Below are 25,053 nucleotides of genomic sequence, written 5' to 3'. Positions count from 1 at the left end.
TATTCTATATGGTCTCAAAACAGAAGCTTGAACACCAAACCAGAAACAAAGCCTTTATCAACAGTGACATCCTGCCTTCAAGATATGGTAGGGCAGTGGTTGCACAAAGCTTTTGGGAAAATAACCAGCCAATAGCTTATTTGACTTAGGCGCCAGTGAGGTGAAACCCATAGCTAACACTGCCTTGATGGCTGAGAACAGGAAACTAGATAGTAGCCCAGGGACCTAGGGTAAAACCAAATAATATTGGTCAAAAAAGTCTCCACTCTTAGGGCCATTCCTGGTAGAGTATAGGAATTCATTCACTGGAAGACTACCTGTACCATACTAATGGTTAGTGCTGTTGAAATCAGAATTGGATTTAATTGTTATTTAATTTTTAATTTTAATTTAATTTTTCTACTTATTAATTATGCAACACTACGGGGAAATGCCTTACAATTCTATGCATCAAGTTTATTATTTATAAAACGGAAAAAGCTAAGAACGACCCCACAGGATTTTTGTATTAAATAATTTACAGCACTTGTAAGCCTGAGCTGGAGGTGTGAACACTCAAGGCATAAGACCAGAGCCCACATAGATTATATACTAAGTAGTTAATAATAGATCCATCTGTGTGTATTCTCATACACACATACACTTAGTCCAATGTCTCATGCATTGCAAGTTCTCAACACTTAGTAGCTATTTTCATATCCTGTAATAAAGTTTTACAATAATTTGTACATACAGACTTCACATCTTTTTGTTTAACTTGCTGAAATAATAAAATCTTGCACATTTTCTCTAATTCATTTTGTATATTTATTTCATCCACTTAGACATTTGTTTATAGTTCCTCTCTTTAACATTATTTGTTAGATAATATGGATGAAGTAGCATTATTATCTAATGTGAAATTTAAATTTAGAGTACTGTAGAATCATATTAGATTTTTAATTTCTAAACTTATTTTATTTATTGATTTTTCTGTTCCTTTTTCCCTTTCTAGCATTCCTACCCTTCCTCCCTCTGTCTTACAACCATTCCTCTCCTCCTCCTTTCTTCCTTCCCTCTATCCCTCCTTTCTTCAGTCCTCCTTCATTTTCTCTTTTCCTTCTTTCCTCTGTCCATTCCTCTTTTTAATTTTTATTTTATTTATATTTATTACAATTTATTCACTTTGTATCCCAGCTGTATGTAGTTCCCTCTCCTATCCCCTTCCAATCCAGCCCTCACTACTTCTTCTCCCCCCATGCCCCTCTCCCAGTCCACTGATAGGGGAGTCCTCTTCCCCTTCCAGCAGAACCTAGCCTATCAGGTCTCATCAGGACTGGCTGAATTGTCTTCCTCTGTGGTCTGGTCAGGCTGCTGACCCCCCTCACGAGGAGGTGATCAAAGAGTCAGCCACTGAGTTCATGTCAGAGACAGTTCCTTTCCCCATTACTAGGGAACCCACTTGGAGACTGAGCTGCCATGGGCTACCTCTGTACATGAGTTCTAGCTTATCTCCATGTATGGTCCGTGGTTGGATTATCAGTCTCAGAAAAGACTCCTGTGCCCAGATTTCTCAGTTCCGTTGCTCTCCTTGTGGAGCTCCTGTCCTCTCTATCTCTTTCTATCTCCCCCTTCTTTCATAAGATTCATTGCACTCTTTCCAAAGTTGGCTATGAGTCTCAGCATCTGCTCGATACCCTGCTGGGTAGTCTTTCAGAGGCCCTCTGTGGTAAGCTTTTGTAATGTTCCCCATTTTCTCCCTCTTCCAATGTTTATACCATTTGCCTTTCTGAATGAGGTTTGGGATCATAATAGTTTTATACTTACTTTGTTTCCCTAAAATGTGAGTTTAAAATCACCCAAATTCTTCAACTCTGATCAGATCAGTATATGATCCTTTAAAAGTTATTTCATATGATCAAGAAAAACTATGTAGAATTATGGTAATTTCTGTTAAATTTTTGTAGTACACATTGTCCTAGGGTTTTATTACTGTGAGGAGACACCATGACCATGGCAATGCTTTTTCTAAATTAATTTACATAGTTATTTACTTTACCCCCCACTATAGCAACCCTCCATTTTCTCCTCTTGGTCCTACCCACCATACCTCTTCTTGCTATGCCTCTGCCTTACCCTTTAGAAAAGTGGACCCCTGCCCCACTAACCCACCCTAGCACATCAAGTTCCATTCAGACTAAAAACATCATCTTCTGTGGTGGCCTGGCAAGGCAGCCCACAAGGGAGGAGTGATCAAAAAACATGTACCAGAGCCCATGTCAGAGACAGCCCTCTTGAATCTTAGTAGGGAACCCACATGAAGACCAGGCTGCCCATGGAGCAAATATGTGTAAGGGGCTTAGGTCTACTTCAAGCATGGTCCTTGGTTGGCGCTTTATTCTCCATAAGACCCCCTGGGCCCAGCTTAGTTGGCTCTGTTGGTCTTCATGTGGCACTCCTGTCCCCTTTGGTTCCTTCTATCATTCACCCCACTCTTCCTCAAGACTCCCTATGCTTCTTCCAACATTTGGCTGTGAATCTCAGTATCTATTTTGACATACTGCTAGGTGGAGCCTCTTAGAGGACAGCTATGCTAGGCTCCAATATGAAAGCATAGCAGAGTTTTCTAAATAGTGTCAGGGGTTGCTCTCTTCCATTGGTGGGTTTCAGGTTGGGCCAGGCATTGGTTGGACATTCCCTCCATCCGTGCTCTATTTTTATCTGTGTACATTTTGTAGACGGGGTAAATTTTGGGTTGAAGTTTCTGTGGGTAGGTTGGTGTTCTCCTTTCTCCACTAGGAGTCCTGTCTAGTTGGCAACATTTATAAAGGAAAATATTTAAACTTGATTACAAATTTAAATGATATCTATCCTCATATCCTGCCTAACAAAAGATACTAGAAGAAAAACTCCATCCCAAACAAGGATGGTGACTACATCTAAAAAAATACGGGAAAGAAATAACCCCACACCAGCAAAACCAAAATAAGGGAAGCAAACACGCACACACACACACACACACACACACACACACACACACACAGTCTACCACCAATTAACAGTCATTGGTCATTAATATCTCTCAACATCAATGGACTCAATTCCCAATAAAAAGACACAGCTAACAGACTGGATGCAAAAACAGGATCTACCTTTCTTCTGCATCCAAGAAACATACATCAGCAATAATGATGGACATAGCCTCAGAGTAAAGGGCTGGAAAAAAGTTATCCAGGCAAACAGACCCAAGAAGCAAGCTGAAGGAGCCTTTGTAATATCTAATAAAATAGACTTTCAACCAAAATTAATCAAAAGCCTACAATATCATAGAAACTGAATAACAGTCTACTCAATGACCACTGGGTCAGGGAAGAAATTAAAGACTTTCTAGAATTCAATGAAAATGAAGCCACAACATACCCAAATTTATGGGACAGAATGAAAGCAGTGCTAAGATGTAAAGTAGGATTCATCCTAGGCTTCAGTATATGAATATCCATCAAATAACCAAACAAACAAACTGAAAGAAAAGAACCACCACATGGTCATCTCATTAGTTAATGAAAAAGCCTTTGAAAAAAATGCTATATCCCTTTATGTTAAAAGTCTTGGAGAGAATGGGGATACAATACACATACCTAGACAATATAAGGCAACATACAGCAGGCCAATAACCAACATCACATCAAATGGAGAGAAACTTAAACCAATTCCACTAAAATCAGGGACAACAAGGCTGTCTACTCCTTATCTATTCAACATAGCATTTGAATTTCTAGCTAGTGCAATAAGACACCTAAAGGAGATCAAGTGGATACAACACAGAAAGGAGCCAAACTAACTCTGCTAGCAAATGATATGGTAATATACATGAGTGACTCCCAAAATTCTACCAGAGAACTCATATAGCTGATACACACCTACAGCAAAGTGGCTGGACACAAAATTAACTAAAAAAATGTCAGTAGCCTTCCTTTATTCAAATGATAAACAGGTTGAGAAAGAAATTAGGGAAATGACTCCCTTCAAAATAGCCACAAATAATACAAAACATCTTGGTGTAATGCTAACCAAGCAAATGAAAGAACTGTATGACAAAAAAACTTCAAGTCTCTGAAGAAAGAAATTGAAGAATATATCAGAAGATGAAATGATCTCTTAGATTCATGGATCAGTAAGATTAACATATTAGAAATAACCATCAGTGCAATTACCATCAAAATATCAAGATAATGTTTGGAAATATTATTTTATTTTTTTGTATTAATTACAGTTTATTCATTTTGTATCTTAGATGTAGACCCCTCCTTCATTTTCCTCTGAATACCACTTCCCATCCTCATCTTCTCCTAGGCCCCTCCAAAAGTTCACTGATAAGGCAGGTCCTCCTACCCTTCCATCTGACCCTAGCTTATCAGGTCTCATCAGGACTGGCTGCATTGTCCACCTTTGTGGCCTGGCAAGACTGCTCCCCCTTCAGGGGGAAGTGATAAAAGTGTCAGCCACTGAGTTCATGTCAGACAGACCCTTTTCCCCTTACTAGGGTACCCACTTGGATACTGAGCTGCCATGGGCTACATCTGAGCAGCTTTTCTAGGTTATGTCCATGAATTGTCCTTGGTTGGAGTATCAGTCTCACTAAGGACACCTGTGCCCAGATATTTTGGTTCCATTGTTCTCCCTGTGGAGCTCTTGTCCTCTCCAGGTCTTACTATCTCCTTCTTTTATTCTAATATTCTCTGTACTCTTACCAAAGTTTGGCTATGACTCTCAACATTTGCTTTCATACCCTGCTAGGTAGAGTCTTTCAGAGGCCTTCTGTGGTAGGTTTCTGTCCTATTTCCTGTTTTCTCCTTCTTCCAAAGTTCATCCCATTTGTCTTTCTGAGTAAAGATGGATCATCTTACCCAGGGTCCTCCTTCTTGATTGGCCTTTCTAGGTGTACAGATTTTATTTAGAATCTTTATTCTATATTATGTGTCTAATATTCACTCATAAGTAAGTATGTACCATGTATGTCTTTCTGCTTCTGGGATACCTCACTCAGGATGATCTTTTCTACATACTACCATTTGTCTGCAAAATTCATGACTTCCTTGTTTTTAATTGCTAGGTAGTATTCTATTGTGTAAATGTACCATAATTTCTGCATCCATTCTCCATTGAGGGACATCAGGGTTGTTTCCAGGTTCTTGTTATTATGAATAAAGCTGCTATGAACACGGTTGAGCAAATATCCTTGTTGTGTACTTGAGCACAATTTGATTATATGCCTAGGAGTTCTATAGCTGGATCTTGAGGAAGTGCTATTCCTAAATTGTCTGAGAAAGCACCAGATTGATTTCCAAAGTGGTTGTACAAGTTTACATTCCCACCAGCAATGGAAGAGGGTTCCCCTTTCTCCACATCATCTCCAGCGGGTGTTGTCACTTGAGTTTTAATCATAGCCGTTCTGATGGTATAAGAAAAAATCTCAGGGTTGTTTTGATTTTCATTTTCCTGATGATCAAGGACAGGGAGAATTTCTTTAAGTGTTTCTCTGCCATTTGATATTCCTTTACAGAGAATTCTTTGTTTAGCTCTGTACCCCATTTTTAATTGGATTACTTGATTTGTTGCCTTTTAACTTCTTTAGTTCTTTATATATACTGGTTATTAGCCCTCTGTCATAGATAGGGTTGGTGAAGATCCTTTCCCATTCTTTATAAACTGTCATTTTGTAATGATGACAGTGTTCTTTGCTTTACAGAAGGTTTTCAGTTTCTGGAGGTCCCATTTATTGATTGTTGATCTTAGAGCCTGTGCTGTTGGTGTTCTGTTATCAAAATTGTCTCCTGTGGGAATGAATTCTAGGCTCCCCCCCCTTTAAAAAAAGATTTATTTATTTTTTTATTATATATACAATGTTCTGCCTGCATGTATATCTAAACACCAGAAGAGGGCACCAATTTTCATTATAGATGGTTGTGAGCCACAATGGGATTGCTGGCAATTGAACTTAGGACCCCTGGAAGAGCAAGCAATGCTCTTAACCTCTGAGCCATCTCTCCAACTCCTATTATTCTTTATTACAATTTTTTCAGTTTGTATCAACTCCCTCATCTTCTCCTGGTCCCACCTTACCTCCCTCTTTAACCCCTATTTGTCACCCCCCAGTCTACTGATATGGGAGGTCCTCCTCTACTATCTAACCCTATCCTCTCAGCTCTCATCAGGACTGTCTGGATCTCTTTTTCTGTGACCTAGTAAGGCCACCTTGCCAGCGGGAGGTGAACAAAGAGCAGGCAACTGAGTTCATGCCAGAGACTGGCCCTGCTCCCCTTACTAGGACACCTATGGAGACTGAGCTGCCCAGAGGCTACATCAGAACAGGGAGTCTAGGTCTAATCTATGCATGGTCCTTGGCTGATTCATCAGTCTCTGCAGGCCCCCACCCCAGGCCCAGATTTTTTGGTTCTTTTGGTTTTCTTGTGGAGCTCCTGTCCCTTCCAGGTCTTTCTTTCTCCTGCTTCTTCTATAATATTCCTTTCGCTCTGCCCAAAGTTGAGCTATGAATCTCAGTATCTGCTTCAATACTCTGCTGGGTAGAGTCTTTCAGAAGCCCTTTGTGGAAGGCTCCTACCCTGGTCCATGTCTTCTACTTCCAATGTCTATCTTGATTGTCCTTCTGAATGAGGATTAAGCATCTTCCTTGGGTTTCTTGTTGTTTAGCTTCTTTGGGACTATAGATTTTAGTATGTTTATCCTATATTATATGACTAATAAGCACTTATAAGTGAGTATATAACATATGTGTCTTTATGCTTTGGTTACCTCACTGGGGATGATCTTTTTTAATTCCTACCATTTGCCTGAAAATTTCATGACTTCCTTGTTTCAAAGAACTCAAGAAGTTAAGCACCAACAAACCAAGTAATCCAATGAAAAATGGGATACAGAGCTAAACAGAGAATTCTCAACAGAGGAATATCGAATGGTGCAGAAACACTTAAAGAAATGCTCAAAATCTTTAGTTATGAAATGAAAATCAAAATTAAGCTGAGATACCATGTTACATCCATCAGAATGACTAAGATAAAAAACTCATGTGAAAGATATAGCCCATGGCAGCTCAGTGCCCAAGAGTGTTCCCTAGTAAAGGGTAACGGCACTGCCTCTGACATTAGCTGATTGGCCTGCTCTTTGATCACCTCCCCCTGAGGAGAGAGTTGTCTTACCAAGCCAGAGAGGAAGAAAATGAAGACAATCCTGATGAGATCTGATAGACTAGGGTCAGATGGAAGGGGAGGAGAACTTCCCCTATCAGTGAACTGGGGGAGGGGCATAGGAGAAGAAAAGGGAGGAAAGGTGGGGTTGGGAGGGGATGAGGGAGGAGCTACAGCTGGGATACAAAATGAATAAATTGCAGTTAATTAAAAAATAAATTTAATAACAAAAATAAAACAAACAATTAAAAAAACCTCAATTGACTACACATGAAGGAGAGGATGTGGAGGAAGGGGAAGCCTCCTCCACTGCTGGTGGGAATGTAAACTTGTAAATCCACTTTGGAAATGAATCTGGTGCTTTCTCAGAAAATTAGGAAGAGTGCTAAGTCAAGATTCGGCTATATCACTCCTGGGCTTATACCCAAAAGATTCTCAACCATTCAACAAGGACATTTGCTCTACTGTGTTCATAGCAGCTTCATTTGTAATAGCCAGAAGTTATAAAAATAGTTATATTTCCCCCAACCAAGGAATGAATACAGGAATTGTACATTTACACAATAGAATACTACTCAGCAACCAACACAATTCTTTGCAGACCCTGAAAGAACAATTTGCAACTTCATACAGGAAAACAAAAAACCTGAAGAGCTAAAATAATGCTGTACAAAACAAAAACAAAAACCCAAAACAAAAAGAAACAAAACAAAACAACAATCTGGAGATATCACCATCCCTGATTTCAAGCAGTCCTACAGAACAATAGCAATAAAAAACCTGCATAGTATTGACATCAAAACTGACAGGCTGATCAATGAAATCAAATAGAAGACTCACAAATAAACTACACACTGATGGACAAGTGAATTTGACAACGAAGCTAAAACCATACAATGGAAAAAAGAAAGCATCTCCAACAAATAGTGAGGGTCTAACTAGATGTCTGCATGTAAAAAATATTTAAAAAAGCATGCCAATAGATCCATATTTATCACCCTGCACAAAACTCAAGTCCAAGTGGATTAAACAGCTTAACATAAAACCATACATAATAAATGTAATGAAAAAGAAAGTGGGGGAATAGCCTTAAACTCATTGGCACAGGAGACAACTTCCTGAACAGAACACCAATAGCTCAGGCACTAAGATCAACAATAAATCAGTGGGACCTCATGAAACTTAAAAGCTTCTGTAAGGTAAAAGACACTGTCAATAGGACAAAATGGCAGCCAATAGAATAGGAAAAGATCTTCACAACCTTTTATCTGACAGAGGGCTAATATCGAGAATATATAAAGAACTCAAGAAGTAGTTAAATACCAACAAACCAAACAAGCCAATTACAGGAACTCAATGGCTGGCTCTTTGAACTCACCACCCCCCAAGGGAGGAGCAGTCCTGTTAGGCCACAGAAGAGGGCTTTGCAGCCAGTCCTGAAGATACCTGATAAAACAGGATCAGATGAATGGGGAGGAGGTCCCCCCCATCAGTGGACTAGGAAAGGGGCAGAGTGAAGATGAGGGAGGGAGGTTGGGATTGGAAGGGAATGAGGGAGTGGGATACAGCTGGGATACAGAGTTAATAAAATGTAAGTGATAAGAAAAAAAAATGGGATATGGAGCTAAACAGACAATTCTCAACAGAGGAGTCTTGAATGGTTGAGAAACACTGAGAAATGTTCAGTGTCCTTAGTCATCAGGGAAATACAAATCAAAATCACCCTGAGGTTCCATCTTAGACCAGACAGGATATCTAGGATCAAAAACTCAAACCACAACGTATACTGGGGAGGTTGTGGAGAAAGAGAAACACCCCTCCATTGCTGTCAGGCTTACAAACTTTTACAGCCACTGTGGAAATCAATATTGTGGTTTCTCAGGAATTTGGGAATACTTCCACCTCAAGACCCATCTATCGCATCTGAAAGACTCTAACTAGCAGTGTTTTCAAAGCAAAGACTCATGACCAAACCTTTGGCAGAGTACAGGGAATCATAAGAAAGAAGGGGAGTTAGTCTGATGGGGAAAGGATAGGAGCTCCACAAGGACCAAATATATCTGGGCACAGGGTCTTTTCTGAGACTGACATTCAACCAGGGACCATGTATGGATATAACCTAGAACCTCCACTGAGATGTGGCCTGTGGTAGCTCAGTAACCAATTGGTTTTCCAAAGTGAGGGGAACAGGGACTATTTCTAACAGGAACTCAATGACTGGCTCTTTGGTTTCCCCACCCCCGAAGGGAGGAGCAGTCCTGTTAGGCCACAGAGGAGGGCTTTGCAGCCAGTCCTGAAGATACCTGATAAAACAGGATCAGATGAATGGGGAGGAGGTCCCCCCTATCAGTGGACTTGGAAAGGGGCACGGTGGAGATGAGGGAGGGAGGGAGGGACTGGGAGGGAATGAGGGATCGGGACATGGCTGGGATACAAAGTTAATAAAATGTAACTGATAAAAAAAAAAAAAAAAAAAAAAAAGACCTAAACTGAAACAGTGTTGAAAACTATTTCCACATCCCAAAAAAAAAAAAAAAAAAAAAAGACCCATCTATACAGCTCCTTGACATATACCAAAATGGTGTTCCACCATACCACCAAGACACTTTCTCTTCTATGTTCATAGCAGCTTTATTCTTAATAGCCTAAAACTGGAAACAACCTATAAGTCCCTCACACAAAGAAGGGATAAAGAATATGTGGTACATTACCCAATAGAATACTACTCATTTATTAAAAACAAGGACATCTTGAGATTTGTAGGAAAATGGACGGAATGAGAAAAGATTATCCTGAGTGAGGTAACCCAAACCCAAAAAACCATGCATGGTTTATACTCACTTACAAGTAGATATTAGCCATAATGTACAGAACAACCATGCTACAATCCACAGACCCAAAGAAGCTAAGTTACAAGAAGGGCTCAAGGGAGGATGCTTGAATCCCAGTCAGAAGGGGAAATAAAATAAGCATTGGAGATTGATTCAGGGTGGGAACTGGCTAGGAGAGGGGATGAAGAAGGCACCCAGTGTGGAGAAGAGAGAGCTAGGAGAGACAGCTGAATGAGAGATTGGACATCAGAGATGGGAGCATCTCTGGAATGTTCCAGAGACATGGAATAGGGGAGGACCCAGGATGTCTATGGGTATCACCCTAGTTGAGAGTTCTATCATTATGGGATATGGAGTCTGAAGTGGCCACCTCCTATAGGCAGGCAGGAACTTCCAGTGGAGGGATAAGGACACCAACCTACACACAAAACCTTTGACTCCAAACTTGTTCTGCCTACAAGATTTACAAAGAAAAAGATGGAGCAAAGTTTGAGGGAATGGCCAACCAAAGACTGGCCCTACTTGAGACCCATTCCATGGGAGAGAACCAATCGGTGACACTATTAATGTTACTTTGCTATGTTTATCGACAGGAGCCTAGCACAACTGCTCTGAGAGGCTCTGATGTACCCAACATATTCAAGGAAACAGATTCATTTAGCTCAAAATGAATAGGACAAATTCTATGCACACTTTTTACACTATTTGGTTTGAGCAGATTTTTTTAATGCCTTCCTGGGGAAAAAAACATGACAAGAAAAATTTCAGGGTGAAGGCTGAAAAACTCTGAATAGCCACAGCTTCATGTTTCTGATTATATGAAGGACACATGCAAAAGCAGAGTCCACAAGGAGAAGTTTCTGAGGGCTGGAGGCTGCATAGCACACATGGAAGGCTCTAATTTCTTCTGTATTTACATTCCACCTATTAGTAAAATTATGTAGTATTTGTCTACATTCCGCTGATTTATTTAATTTAGCATAATGTCCTACAGGTCCATGCTACTGACGCACTGTATCCAGCATGAGAAAATGATAAAGTTTGAGGTAATGTTTATGCTAATCCAACTGTCAAATCCCTTGTGTGTTTCCTGAAGGGCATAATTGAGTCCCCTTTCCAGTTGCCTTCACTATCCTCTACATTATTTAGATTCATGACTATTTCCATTGTGTCTGAAAATTTTACTTTATGCTTTAATCATGATTTTTGTCTTATTTTTTCCAATATTCTCTGACTTTTCAGCAGAAATTTAAAATAGTGCTAACTCACTCTATCATCTCTCCAGCCCCCTGTTTATTCTTAATGTGGTACAACCTCTTCATCATTTAGATTAAACACTCATTTCTTCAGTACTGCTCTGTGTTCTGGCATCACTTCTTGAGTTAAATTATACAGACTGAATTAGAATTAGAAGGTACTGGGTTTGTCTGGTTCTTTATGTCAGCTGCTTAGAAAAAGCCTCGATCATAAGAACCGTAGGAATAATGTGAGTGACGATGTTATCTACGAAGAAGTCACATTTATATCAGAAAGACAAGAAGCTGGACTGATGGTGAAGAGTCCTGCTCTTCTTGCAGAGGATCCTGGTTCCTTACCCAACATCTACACTATAGGACTCATGACAGTCTGAAGCTCTAGCTTCCAGGGACCCAGTGCACTCTTCTGTCCTGTGAGGGCACCTGTACAAATGTGGCATACAGTCACAAAGACATATACATACAAATAAAATAAATCTCCATATTGGAAAAACAAGCTAATTAGTAAGCTAAAACACAGTACAACACACACCACTTAAATGTTTTTATATACAGTGCAGCCAATCAAAAAATGAATACCTATTCATTATTGCACAGTAGATCCATGATGCACCCAAAATATTTACAATGGTTCCAGGAAGATATGAAAGGTAATTTTAAAAAAATGAAGCTATCTCTAACCATACTACACTGACAATATTTCATGTTCAATGATTCTATCAATAAGTAGTTTTCAGAATGTGTCCATTAGGTTCTTAGAATCCTGGCCATATCTTATTGTATGGACTCAAATCCTGCATTTAAATGAATGTAGAGTCAGATCCTTCTGCAGCTCCTTGTTGATAAATAGCTGGATGGTGTCCTGGAGAACACCCTGGAGTTAACAAGGGGCAGCTGCACAGGAGCCTTGCTCTGCTTCAGTCACATTCAATGATTCACCTTTAAAAAGACAAATCCACATTTTAAAACCAACATAGAACTATAGATAGACAGAAAATGAAAGTTTGCTGTGTATTTGAATTATTTCAGTGCATTTAATTTCTGCAACTGTTGCATTGGGCTCCAGTTTTCATAATTCTGTAAACTTTTGTGTTTAAATGGATACTTAAAGACACTTTGAAGTAGCCTGAAATAGCCTCAAGGTACTAACATTCAGCAAGCACAATGTGAGATACAAAATAAGAAAAAATTGAGACTAATATGATTATATCAGTATGAATTTTTATGAAATTCATTTGAATACTTTATGTCATGGTAGTATCAAAACCATTTTACAAATCTTGTTAAAGTGATTTTGTCACTATTGGAGAGATGGATCAGCTATTAAGAGCAGGACTTCCATACATGGTCCTTGGTTGAATGTCAATCTCAGAAAAGACCCTGTGCCCAGATATATTTGGTCCTTGTGGAGCTCCTATCCTTTCCCCATCAGACTAACTCCCCTTCTTTCTTATGATTCCCTGTACTCTGCCAAAGGTTTGGTCATGAGTCTTTGCTTTGAAAACACTGCTAGTTAGAGTCTTTCAGATGCGCTCAGTAGACTCCTGTCATACGTTCAATGCACATCCCATCTGTCTTTCTAAATGAGGATTGATCATCTTACCCCATGTCCGCTCAATTGATTATCTATTTTAGGTGTATAGATTTCATTATGTTTATCATATCTTATAGGTCTATATAAGTGAGTATATCCCATGTTTGTCTTTCTCCTTCTGGGATATTTCACTCAGAATGATCTTTTCTAGATCCCACCATTTGCCTGCAAATTTCATGATTTCCTCCTTTTTGATTGTTGAGTAGTATTCCATTGTATAAAAATACCACAATTTCTGTACCCATTCCACCGTTGATGGACATCTGGGTTGTTTCCAGGTTCTGGCTATTACAAATAGAGCTGCTATAAACATGGTTGAGCAAGTGTCCTTTTTGTGTAATTGAACAAACTTTGGGTATATACCTAGCAGTGGTATAGCTGGGTCCGGAGGAAGCACTATTCCTATTTGTCTTAGAAAGCGCCAGATAGCTTTCCAGAGTGGTTGTACCAGTTTACATTCCCACCAGCAGTGGAGGAGGGTTCCCCTTTCTCCACAACCTCTCCAGCATGTGTTATCGCTTGAGTTTTTCATCTTGGCCATTCTGATGGGTGTAAGGTGATATCTCAGGGTCGTTTTGATTTGCATTTCCCTGATGGCTAATGAGGATGAGCATTTCTTTAAGTGTTTTTCTGCCGGACCATGTATGGACATAAACTAGAACCTCCACTCAGATGTAGCCTGTGGTAGCTCAGTAACCAATTGGTTTCCCAAAGTGAGGGGAACAGGGACTATTTCTAACAGGAACTCAATGACTGGCTCTTTGGTCTCCCCACCCCCGAAGGGAGGAGCAGTCCTGTTAGGCCACAGAGGAGGGCTTTGCAGCCAGTCCTGAAGATACCTGATAAAACAGGATCAGATGAATGGGGAGGAGGTCCCCCCCATCAGGGGACTTGGAAAGGGGCACGGTGGAGATGAGGGAGGGAGGGAGGGAGGGACTGGGAGGGAATGAGGGATCGGGACACGGCTGGGATACAGAGTTAATAAAATGTAACTGATAAAAAAAAATAAAAATAAAAAAAAAGGAAAAAAAAAAAAAAAAAAAAAGAGCAGGACTTCCAGAGGACCCAGATTCACTTCACAGCAAATACATATTGGTTCAGAACTATCTCTCAAATCTAGCTGGTCACAAGGCATTTGATGATCTCTCCCAGATACTCTATAGGTCTCATGTGTGCACGTGCTGTACAATCATAAATACATGCAAAGCAATCATACATGGTAAATTAATAAAGTGTAAAAATAAAGACCTGTAAAAAGAATGGCCAATAGAATGAAGCTTCTATATTATTGTAATTTGCTAAGAATATTCTCAGTGCAAGACTTGAGTCACCAAGATTATTGCTTGAGAATAAACACATGCTTAAACTGCTCTTGGGATTTTGTCTTACCCACAGCATTGCAGAACTGAGAATTTTTTTCTCACTCATTGAACATATAAACGAGACAGACATTTTCTCAATTTCTGCCACTGAGCATGCCAACACTCCACCAGAAGCCCATCCCTGTGAATCAGCACAAGGGGGCTAAAAGTTGCATAACCAAGGGTCAGAAGTTCTCGGAGAGTATTTACTGTGGAAGTATTGTCCCCTGAAGAGAGAATTAAAAATAAAGAACAGACACAATCAGTCCAATAAAAGAAAACAAAACAGAGCATGAGAAGGAGGACACTTTGAGCAGCTCTCAGCTCAGGGGGAGTTCTGTAGAGAAGCTTGGAGTTCTGAAGGTAGAGGACATGCTGGTGATGCTTGTGCAGAAGTAATACCATGTAGCCACTGGCCCCTCCCATGGCACCCTGAAACACTGCATCTCTCAGGACCGTGAGAGGGAGAAAAATCCATTTAATTTTCTGACTTGGTAGAATAAAATAACAATAGCTGTCATCACTCATAAGCTGTGATTCATTCATTCTTGTATTTGTGGTGGAATGGATTATGTCCAAACCTATTAAACAATTGAGTATCCAAAAGAGTGAGAAGAATGGGAGGATATGCCATGCAGACTTTGGCCTGAGCGTCCTCCACCCAGATTCTCTGGAACTGATGATGATGGCCTGGACCACAGTGAGGAGACTGCTGGTGCAGATGGAGAGGCCACGGGCCACCCTCTCCAGGTAAATTATGATCTTACAGCCTAAGTCATCTAGGAAGTTTCTCAACCCAAAAGCTGCAATTGTCCTTGGCAATCCTTTTGCAAGAAGGATTATGATGTTTGTAAAACCCAAGTGGATGAGAATAAGGTGTATGGGTTTCTTCTCAGGGGCTCCCCACCAACTGAAATTGTAATTCACGGAAACAGACATGTTTCCCAGAATGCCAAGCACAGTCATGAAGAGAAAAATTGTTTTCTTAATAAACTTCAAAACCATTTCTTCCTTCCTGGTATATAAGATGAGATGCAAATACATTTTAAAGAAAGCATCAGTAATGCAAGACATGGATCTGAATAGCACATTTTTTCATATCATTTTCTGGTGTTCAAGAACAGTGGCGGACACACGTCCTGTTGCAGATTAGGTTCCTGAAATCCCCTCCTTCCTTTTTTTCCTGTGGGCACTGGGTTATTATGTCTGATCTGACAGATGTTTGATAACTGCTATTCAAATCTAAAGATTTAAAGAAGATTTTATTTTTTTAGCTCCACACTAGAAAAACTGACTCAGCTTTGTGGATGTGTGTTTGTCAGCCTGTCTCTCAGGCAGCATTGATGCATTTATTCTTGTTACCGCTCAGCATACTGGAATTGAACTCCAACTTCCTTAACCAAAATTTCTCCCTCTGTTTCTCATTCTATTTCATCGTATTTCCTCACCCAATTCCCAAAGTCTGAGGTTCTTGACGAATGTTTCTGACTTCCTCACATCACACAGGTACTGGGAAACCCTCCTGGTTAACACCTGTGATATCTCTGAGATCTAGTAACTTTATCTTCCACATAAGTCCTTTTTTGTTTGATGTTGTTTTCTTAATTGCATCTTTATTACCGTAACAATTTATTTACTTGCATTTGACTTCAATGTTTTGTATCTTCTATTTCTACATCTTCATATTTAAAGTTTTTGTATTTATTGTTCTGTGATTTTACTCCATATAAATATTCACTAGATATTTTTTAAGGTAGACCTCAATGTCAAGTCAAACTGGATAAAAATTTCTAGACAGTTAAATATGAATCACCAAAAGATATTCTGAAATTTTCATATAACCATCAGGTCAATTTTTGTTTTTTTCTCTTTTGCCTTGTTATTTTTGAGACAGTCTCTAAGGTACATAAGGCTGGTCTTGAACAATTTTATTGTCTCAGTCTCTCTACTGCTAATGTTACAAGATTGTATCATTATGCTTGTCTCAAATTTTTGAGACAAATCTATATTTCAAAAAATCCTTTGAAAAAGGTAAAAAGTCAACCACACGCAAAGACATACCTAGAGCTCTGTCATGTTACTTGAGCCAGGAGGAACGATAACGATGCCTCAGCATTTCTACTCCATTTCCATATCTCCAGGAACTAGTTTGTGATCTCTCTGGAGCCAGGTACAAGCCTTGTTAGTGTCAGAAGGAGGAACCAAGTGGAGGACCCAAAGCTCACAGAGCCTCTCAACCACTCCTGGGCTCAGTCAGAGAGAGACTTGAGCATTAACAGAACTCTCCATGGCACAGCTGAGAATGATCTTACCTCCATGGACTCACCTGGACCTCTCTGGTGCAGGCAGGCTCTGGAGCAGCTCTGGGAAGGTGACACTTGCCAGGTCATATTTGTACTGGCTGGACCTGTGGGTCCTTTGGCTGTCATTAGGTATTGTGGACTTCAAGTTTCATGTTGTCACAGTGTCAGGGGAAGGAAGGCCTCTTCAGAGCATCAGTCCCTGAAGTACAGCTTCCCTTTGTCCCCACAGTTACTACATCTGTTTTGATCAGAAGTTATTTCAAGCTTAATTAAGATCTAGTTATTTGAGAGGAAGGACGTGAGGTGAGAAAATGAACATTAACAAAGTTTCTGAATATTGAGCTTCCCTGTTTCCTGACTTATTTGACTTCCCCAGAGTGCCAGTCTGTGTGAGACGGGAACCAAGGCTCTTCCTTCTCTTTCTTAAATCTCCTTTTAGACAATAGTAGAATAAAAGATGCTCAGCACAGAAGATTCTGATTTCTGAGCAAGTCCTAGCAATAGTGAAAGCCTTTGCCATTATTGGAATTGTTTCATTCCTGCACATGAAATATCGTCTGGGAACTGAACTATAAATGCCTTATTGGCCTTATTCTGAAAGCAATCCTTACATGCTGTAAAACTTCAAGAACTTCTCAATCTTATTGTGCCCAGGAGTGGTCTTTCCACATACTTTTTATATAGTTCCTAGGAGGCCCTTACTACCTGGATACAGTTTGATATAAACAAGTGAGTGTGTAGGGCTGATATTAGAAGTGATAATATCATCATTTTTTTTTTTTTTTTGGTATGTAAAAGCACTGTTGGGTTGTCATACGAGAGGAGTTCAAGGTCACTTGTCTTTTTGTGCACCCTGTGTGATGGTGTCTCCATACATGTAGGTGCAGTTGACACATAAGAATTTAACGCTTCTTCTGTGTATGAAAGGACAGCTTTTTGAGGAAACTATAATTTCCATAACTCTCTACCGAATGGGGAAATCCCGGTGCAGAGAAACTAAGCCGTACAGTACACGTGTCAGGGTAGATAGAAATTAAAAATTAAGAGTTGTTGGCCAAAGAAGCCCGTAGGAGTTCCCAAACAACCCAAGATATTGCAAGCCTTTGCTCCCCACAAATGGGCAGGAAGTCTCCATTGCTGAAGACAACATCTACACAACTGATTAAAGATGGAGAAGTTATGTTGTGGCTACATAAAGCATTCACCTCTAGGTTCCAGTATCCTCGGTACAGGAATGTACTCTGCATGCTATCAAAAGAGAAACATAACCTCAAGCCAGCATCAAACCCTTTACCTGCAATGGTGTCCTGCTTACAAAATGTGCTAGGGCAATGGTGGCACTATATGGTGGGAATAACCAACCAATAGCTGATTTGACTTGAAACCCACTCCAGGAGATTGAACTCATATTCAACATTGCTTGGATGACCAAGAACTTGGAACTAGATAGCTCGGGGATCTAGAGTGAAACCAGTTAGTTTGGCTAAGGGTTTGTCTATCTTGTTGATTTTCTCAAAGAACCAGCTCTTGGTTTCATTGATTCTTTGTTTCTAAGGTATTGATTTCAGTCCTGAGTTGGGATATTTCCAGCTGTCTACTCCTCTTGGGTGTGTCTGCTTCTTTTTCTTTCTTTCTTTCTTTTCTTTTTTTTTTTTTCTGCTTTCAGGTGTGCCATTAAGTTGCTTGTATGAGATCCCTCAAATTTCTTTATGAATGCACTTAGTGCTATGAACTTTCCTCTTAGCACTGCTTTCATTGTGTTCCATAAGTTAGGGCAAGTTGTACCTTCATTTTCATAAAGTTCTAGGAAGTCTTTAATTTCTTTATTTATTTCCTCCCTAATCCAGTTGTTATTGAGTAGAGAATTGTTCAGTTTCCATGTGTGTGCAGGCTTTTTGTTATTTATGTTATATTGTTGAGGTCTAGTTTTATACCATGATGGTCTGATGTGATAAAAGGGATTATGTCAATCTTCTTGTATCTGTTGAGGCTTGCTTTGTGCCTGATTATATGGTCAATTTTGGTGAAGGATCCATGAGGTGCTGAGAACAAGGTGTAGTCTTTTGTATTTGGGTGAAAGGTTCTGTAGACATTCATTATGTCCATTTAATTTAAGACCTCTGTACGTGTCAGTATTTCTCTGTTGAGCTTCTGTCTCAATGTCTGTCCCTTGGTGAGAGTGGGATGTTGAAGTCTCCCTCTATTGAGGTGTTTAGAACAATGCGTGATTTAAGCTTTAATAATGTTTCTTTGACAAATTCATGAGCCCTTTTGCTTGGTGCATAGATATTCAGTATTGTTATGTCTTCCTGGTGGATTTTCACTTTGATGAGTATGAAGTGTCCGTCTCCATCTCTTTTGATTAATTTTGGTTGAAAGTCTATTTTATTAGATATTAGGATGGCTACTCCAACTTGCTTCTTGTGTCCATTTGCTTGGAAAACCTTTTTTTTTTCAGCCCTTTACTCTGAAGTAGTGTCTATCTTTGTTGCAGATGTGTGTTTCTTAAATGCAGCAGAATGTTGGATCCTGTTTCCACAGCCAATCTGTTAGTCTGTGTCTTTTTATTGGAAAGTTGAGACCATAATGTTGATAGATATTAATGGCCAATGATTCTTAGTTCCTTTTATTGTGGAGTTGGTGGTGACTGTGTGTTTGTGTGCTTGTTTTCTTTTGCTTTTTTATTGTGAAGTTATCTTTATCCTGTGTTTTCTTGATTGTAGTTGATCTCCTTGGATTAGAGTTTTCCTTCTAATATCTTTTGTTGGGCTGGATTTCTGTGTTTATATTGTTTAAATTTATTTATGTCTTGGGATATTTTGTTTTCTCCATCTATGTTGATTGAAAATTTTTCTGGGTATGGTAGTCTGGTTCACCACATTTGAGGAACTTAATTAGAGGGTTGAAGCATTAGTAAGATTGAGAACCAATGCTTTAAATCAGCATAATTATAACTTTAGTTGTCAAAGCTCATATGAATTCACAGAGACTTAAGCAACATGCATGGGGACTGCACGATTAAGCACTGAGTCTTCTGCAAAATGCTATGGCTTTCAGTTTAGTGTTGAATCCAATCAGTGAATCCAATCAGATTGGATTCCTGACTGTGTAATTGAGTGGGTCTCTGATTCTTTTGCCTTCTTTTAGGCTCCGTTCCTTCTTGGCTTGCCTTGTCAAACTTTGATGTGATAGTTTTAGTTTTATCTTATATTTTATTTTGTTATATTTGAAAAATGAAAGAAAACCTAGCCAACAGGGTAAAGGTTAACAATTAGATTATATCTGCTGGGAGAGAGAAAATCAGTTTTGTCCAATAGAGTGACAACATGTATACCAACCTCTCCAGGATAAGCCTCATGTTTTGGAAAAGTTGACCAACATATCATTGGACTCCAGAGTTTTGTTTTGTCTTGGTGTGTGTGTGTGTGTGTGTGTGTGTGCGCGCGCGCCTGTGCGCATACACACACGTTTGCTTTTATTGGGTTCCAGTCTCGGGGGGGGGGGGTGTGCTTTGGTTCCTGTTCATTTTGGATATGGTTTTATTTCGTTTTCTTTGTTTTGGGTGATTTTGTTGTTTATTAGGGTTTTGTTTATTTTCGGAGAAAGAACTTAAAGTTAAGGGGATAGGGAGGGTAAAGGATAAAGAAGACCTTAAGGGATGGAAAAAATTGTATCAAAATATATTTACATTTAAAATTGTTCCAAATAATTAAAATATAGAAATAATTAGAAGGAAATTTAAAAATCAAATAATCATCTCTCATCCAACAAGGAGCACTTCCTTCTTTCGTCCTTGTTATTTTGTTTACAGAACTTTTTTTTTTTTTGCTTAAAGAAAATGTTGGTGTGTCACTGACCTTTTTGTAGCACTAAGAAATATCTTCTTCCTTTGGAATATAAAGACAGCTAGAACAATTTAAAGCAATAAAAACAGGAAATATCAGAAGGACAGAACTCTTCATGCAGCTTCCACTCAGGAGTTCTGTAGAGAAAATTGGTCACCACAGATAGACGACACACTGGGGGTCACTGGTGAGCTCCATTATGTCCTCAGGCTGAGCTCACATAAAGGATATTCCCTGTAACCGGGTGGCACTTAGATGAATAAGCCCTGGCTGGGGAGATGGCTCAGTGGTGAAAGTGCTCTGCTTCCAAGTGTGAGTGTCACCTCACTTCAGTGCCTGGTGGATTTAAGCTTGTCTCACTACCCTAGAGGAAGCTGAGGAGTGAGATTAACCATTTTGATGTGGTCTGTGTGTGACTGTAGGAAAGAAACCCAGCATTACCACAAGATATGAAATTCTTGAGCTACACTCTCAGCTGTTGTTCTTTTTAAAAATATCATTTAAAAACTATCTTAAGTACAGAATAATAGAATTTCACAGTTATGAAAGATGAAGGTCAATGAATTTGATATAAAGTAACAGAGTACTACTGAATCAGAATACAGACATACACAATACAGAAACAGAATAGCACAACTAACCCCGAAGCTCACTATTTGTCTGTTTGTACAATCTCACATCAGCATCTTTCCTGTAAGTTATGAAGGACAAGATGCTTATTTTCATGATTTGTGAGAATCCTGTACATTAACAGATATTTTAAGAATGACTTCTCTATTTTCTGCTGGTGACAGGTTTCAGATTTAACTCTTCCATATGGACACCCTGAAACCACAAATTATGTAATTAATTTATAAACTTTCTCAGGGGTTAGGGGTGGAGCATGCCCCTGCAAGTTCACAAACAATGCTATTATGAAGTAAACACACATGTCATATAATTATTTGCAGACTCTCTGAGATGACAGGGAGAAATGGGTTCCTAGATAGAGACTGGTTCATAAGTACGTGCATATGTCACTAGCACTGTAACTGAGAAGAACCTTCCAAGGTTAGACCATTTTGACTCCCACCAATAGAGGATGAGAATCTCAGGTAATTTACTTTCCTTTCTACAATATGATTTTTCTAGAGTTTCCAATTTTTAACTACATGTTATCTGAAAATAGTTTTAAATTGCTAAAATTGAGTTTGGGCAAATTTTCATAGAATTGTCCAAACTGATGTATTTGTATCTTGAGTTTGGTGTTCAAGTCTCTCCACATTTCTGTGTTTGCTGGTGGGTGACAGCATTAATGTTATCATATTTATAGCCTCCCTTTCATTGTTCAAACAAAACAGGCTGAAATTAGGGCAGGAAGACCCCTTAAAAGCCCTTAGTGCACTTCCTGTGTCAGGTAGAAACTGGGCTTTGGGTTCCCAAGTGTCCAGTTTGCTTTGCAGAGAGTCTCTTCTGTGTGTGTCTACTGTGTGTGTCCTCATCCCTAATAAAACCCTTCATCACACCTACTGATTCTGGCTGCTATGTCTGATATTCTTTTCCCTGCTTCTACATTTTTTTTCTTTTTTCTTTTTCTTTTTTCTTTTTTATTTTTTTTATCAGTTACATTTTATTAACTCTGTATCCCAGCTGTGTCCCGATCCCTCATTCCCTCCCAGTCCCTCCCTCCCTCCCTCATCTCCACCATACCCCTTTCCAAGTCCACTGATAGGGGGGACCTCCTCCCCATTCATCTGATCCTGTTTTATCAGGTATCTTCAGGACTGGCTGCAAAGCCCTCCTCTGTGGCCTAACAGGATTGCTCCTCCCTTTGGGGGTGGGGAGACCAAAGAGCCAGTCATTGAGTTCCTGTTAGAAATAGTCCCTGTTCCCCTCACTTTGGGAAACCAATTGGTTACTGAGCTACCACAGGTTACATCTGAGTGGAGGTTCTAGGTTATATCCATACATGGTCCTTGGTTGAATGTCAGTCTCAGAAAAGACCCTGTGCCCAGATATATTTGGTCCTTGTGGAGCTCCTATCCTTTCCCCATCAGACTAACTCCCCTTCTTTCTTATGATTCCCTGTACTCTGCCAAAGGTTTGGTCATGAGTCTTTGCTTTGAAAACACTGCTAGTTAGATTTTTTTTTTTTAACTGGCAGAGAAATTAACTCAATCAATAGACAGTAATGTGATGACTAAAGAAACTCCATTTTGTGCTGGGCATCCATCATGCTAACCATTAGCTGTTTTTGTTTATTTTGATTTCTGACTTCAGTCCCTGGAAGATACGTTCCCAATAATACTAACATAGGCATTCTCCCCACCCATAAATGCCCAACTGTGACCACATACTTGTGATGAAATTAGTAACTGCCTTTTGTCTTCTGTAACCTGCTTATGATATAGACATTCAAAGACTCTTTTGAATTTTCTTTGACTGTGTAATCCTGCCAGAACAGAACATCTCTTGGCTTGTGCAGGTGCTCAAGGTCTTCTTGTGTTTTTACCTTTAAATATCCTTCCCTCACCTATGCACAGCAATCTTAAGTCTGGCTCAGTGATTTCAGTCCTATTAGCAGCTTCAATAAATTTTAGTCCATATGGGTCTGTGGCCTTTTCACAAACTGTATATAACTGTAACAGCAGCATAGTGTAATCAATGCCCATAATACATGCAGTTCCGGATATGACTATGCTACTGATTTCTGTGATTTAATAGATACATTTGGAGCTCATCAGAAAGTTAAAAGATCCAAAAGAGAAATAAGTAGGCAAGAACTTGACATGTAGTCTGTGGTTGAAGCTTTCTCCGAGGGGTGGTCCTGGGACTGATGGTGACAGCCTGGACCACAGTATAGTGACAGGCAGAGCAAGTGGAACCAAGGGCATGAAAAATTATATATACTGTAGAATAAAAGATATAAGGTATGTATATAAGATGCCAGAATTTACTCGATCAGATTTAAAATAGTAACAGGAACTGAATCACAGGGTGCATCTGAGAACCCAGCAGGTCACTCTGTCCTTGAGTGTTTGAGCTTCACCAGTTGGAGTAGTTCCACCATAGCTGTCTCTCCCTGGGGGCCATATCTGGTAGTGGCAAGCACTTCCATGATCCCAGTAAGCTCCAGAGGCCCAGAAATTTTCTAGAGAGCTGCTAGTTCTGCTCTCAGCAAAGGACCCAGCCCCAGCAGCCACAACAGCTCAAATCGACTCAGAGACAAGAGGGAAGGCAAAGCAAGCACAGGGCAGGACGATCTTTTCTCTGACATAGCCTTTTAACCTGGGCTCTTACCGTTAGGGGTCTTGCTCAGTTGGGATGGATCTTCCCACATCAATCAAGCTAGAACAACTTATAGAGGAATTTTAATCCTGCATCACGTCTGCCTTTAGTACACACCTTTAATCCCTCTGGCTGGAATAAGGTTAGTTTGTAAAGGAAGCAGCATGTATGAAAGTGACCTCTAGTATGATGAATCAGAGAAAGATTTGACAGAGTGAGTCAGAGAAAAGACATGCGCAGCTCTCATGAGAACAGATGTGAAAGAGAAGCTACTTGACAGTATCATGGAGAGAGTGCAGTGGAGCACAGTTCAGTTAGTTGGCACTTCCTGAAGTTCCTTCAGTTCATGCAGTCAGTACGCTTTGGTTTGTGGAGTTCAGAGGCAGTTCTCCCGAGCAGAGCAACTGTGTCAGAAGCCAAGTGGAGCCAGTTTGAATTAGTCAGTTTGGAAAGGATTTTGAGTCAGAACAGCTGTTTTGAAATACCATAGTTCAGAAAGAGCTAGAAAGGAAGAGTAAGTCTCAGAAGTTGAAACATTCTAGGCCAAGGTTAGCAGAGGGAGGCTAAAAACTGAAACATTCAAGGTCTGAGCTTGCAGAGGACTAGATTGTAAGGAGGCTGGAAGTTTCCAGGACTAGGTCCGTGGACAGTCAGAACTGGGATAGAAATGCTCTGGGCTCAGTCCAAGCCATGTATTTGGAAAGCTTGAGGACAGCTCTTATCACTTCATCTGAAGAAATGAAAACAATATTTACAAGAACTCTTCAGGCAATTTTAATTAATGACAGGTTGACAAAGAAACTCAGCCCAATATTGACCTTTAATCTATTTTATCAAAACATTAAGAACCTAGTTTACGTCCTCAAAGAGCAGTATTACAGAGATTCACAGCCTGGCCTATCTCTTGCTTTGCTCTGGAGAGCTTCAGCTCTTGGCCAAGGGAAGGAGCTCAGGCAGCCTTGGCTTCCCTCCAGGCACAGTACTCAGCTGCAGAGAACAGTTCAACCCACTCTGCAAAAACTTTTTGGGGTTTTCTGTTTATCCTGGGGAGGAATGTAGGGAGCTGTCTGGCAGCTTTGGTGGTCCTGTGTCCTTCATGGTCCTGTGTCCCTTCAGGAGTGGCACTCACACAACTCAGAGCAAACAAGAACCTCCCTGAGACAATTTCAGTGCATAGTGCATTAAGGATGTCCTTGGGATAATATCTAGACTCTTTTGGAACTCCTCGACCAGAGGCTATGGTGATCAAAGGCCCCCAGTGTCTTGCCACTTAACATGGCCATGTGATCCTGGTTCCAACAAGTAGATCGTTCTACACCCTCAGAACTTTGGTTTCCTTGCCCTAGCTGGACAGGATACACCTGCACAGCATCAAGGAAGATGGAGTCAGGGAGCAAGGAATTCTAGCAAAC

At 40.0% G+C, this 25,053-nt stretch overlaps 1 protein-coding gene across 1 annotated transcript; it reads right to left on the bottom strand.

Moving 5' to 3' along the window:
• Positions 1-14,289: 14,289 nt before the first annotated feature.
• On the bottom strand, positions 14,290-15,300 carry LOC132649205 (vomeronasal type-1 receptor 4-like). Its single transcript, XM_060372472.1, has one exon. The coding sequence runs from the start codon at positions 15,298-15,300 to the stop codon at positions 14,290-14,292; it is 1,011 nt and encodes a 336-aa protein (XP_060228455.1).
• Positions 15,301-25,053: the final 9,753 nt, after the last annotated feature.

Source organism: Meriones unguiculatus, chromosome 19, assembly GCF_030254825.1.
Source record: "Meriones unguiculatus strain TT.TT164.6M chromosome 19, Bangor_MerUng_6.1, whole genome shotgun sequence".
NCBI lineage: Eukaryota > Metazoa > Chordata > Mammalia > Rodentia > Muridae > Meriones > Meriones unguiculatus.
The sequence above is the reverse complement of the archived record's forward strand: the minus strand, read 5'-3'. Positions and strand labels throughout refer to the sequence as shown.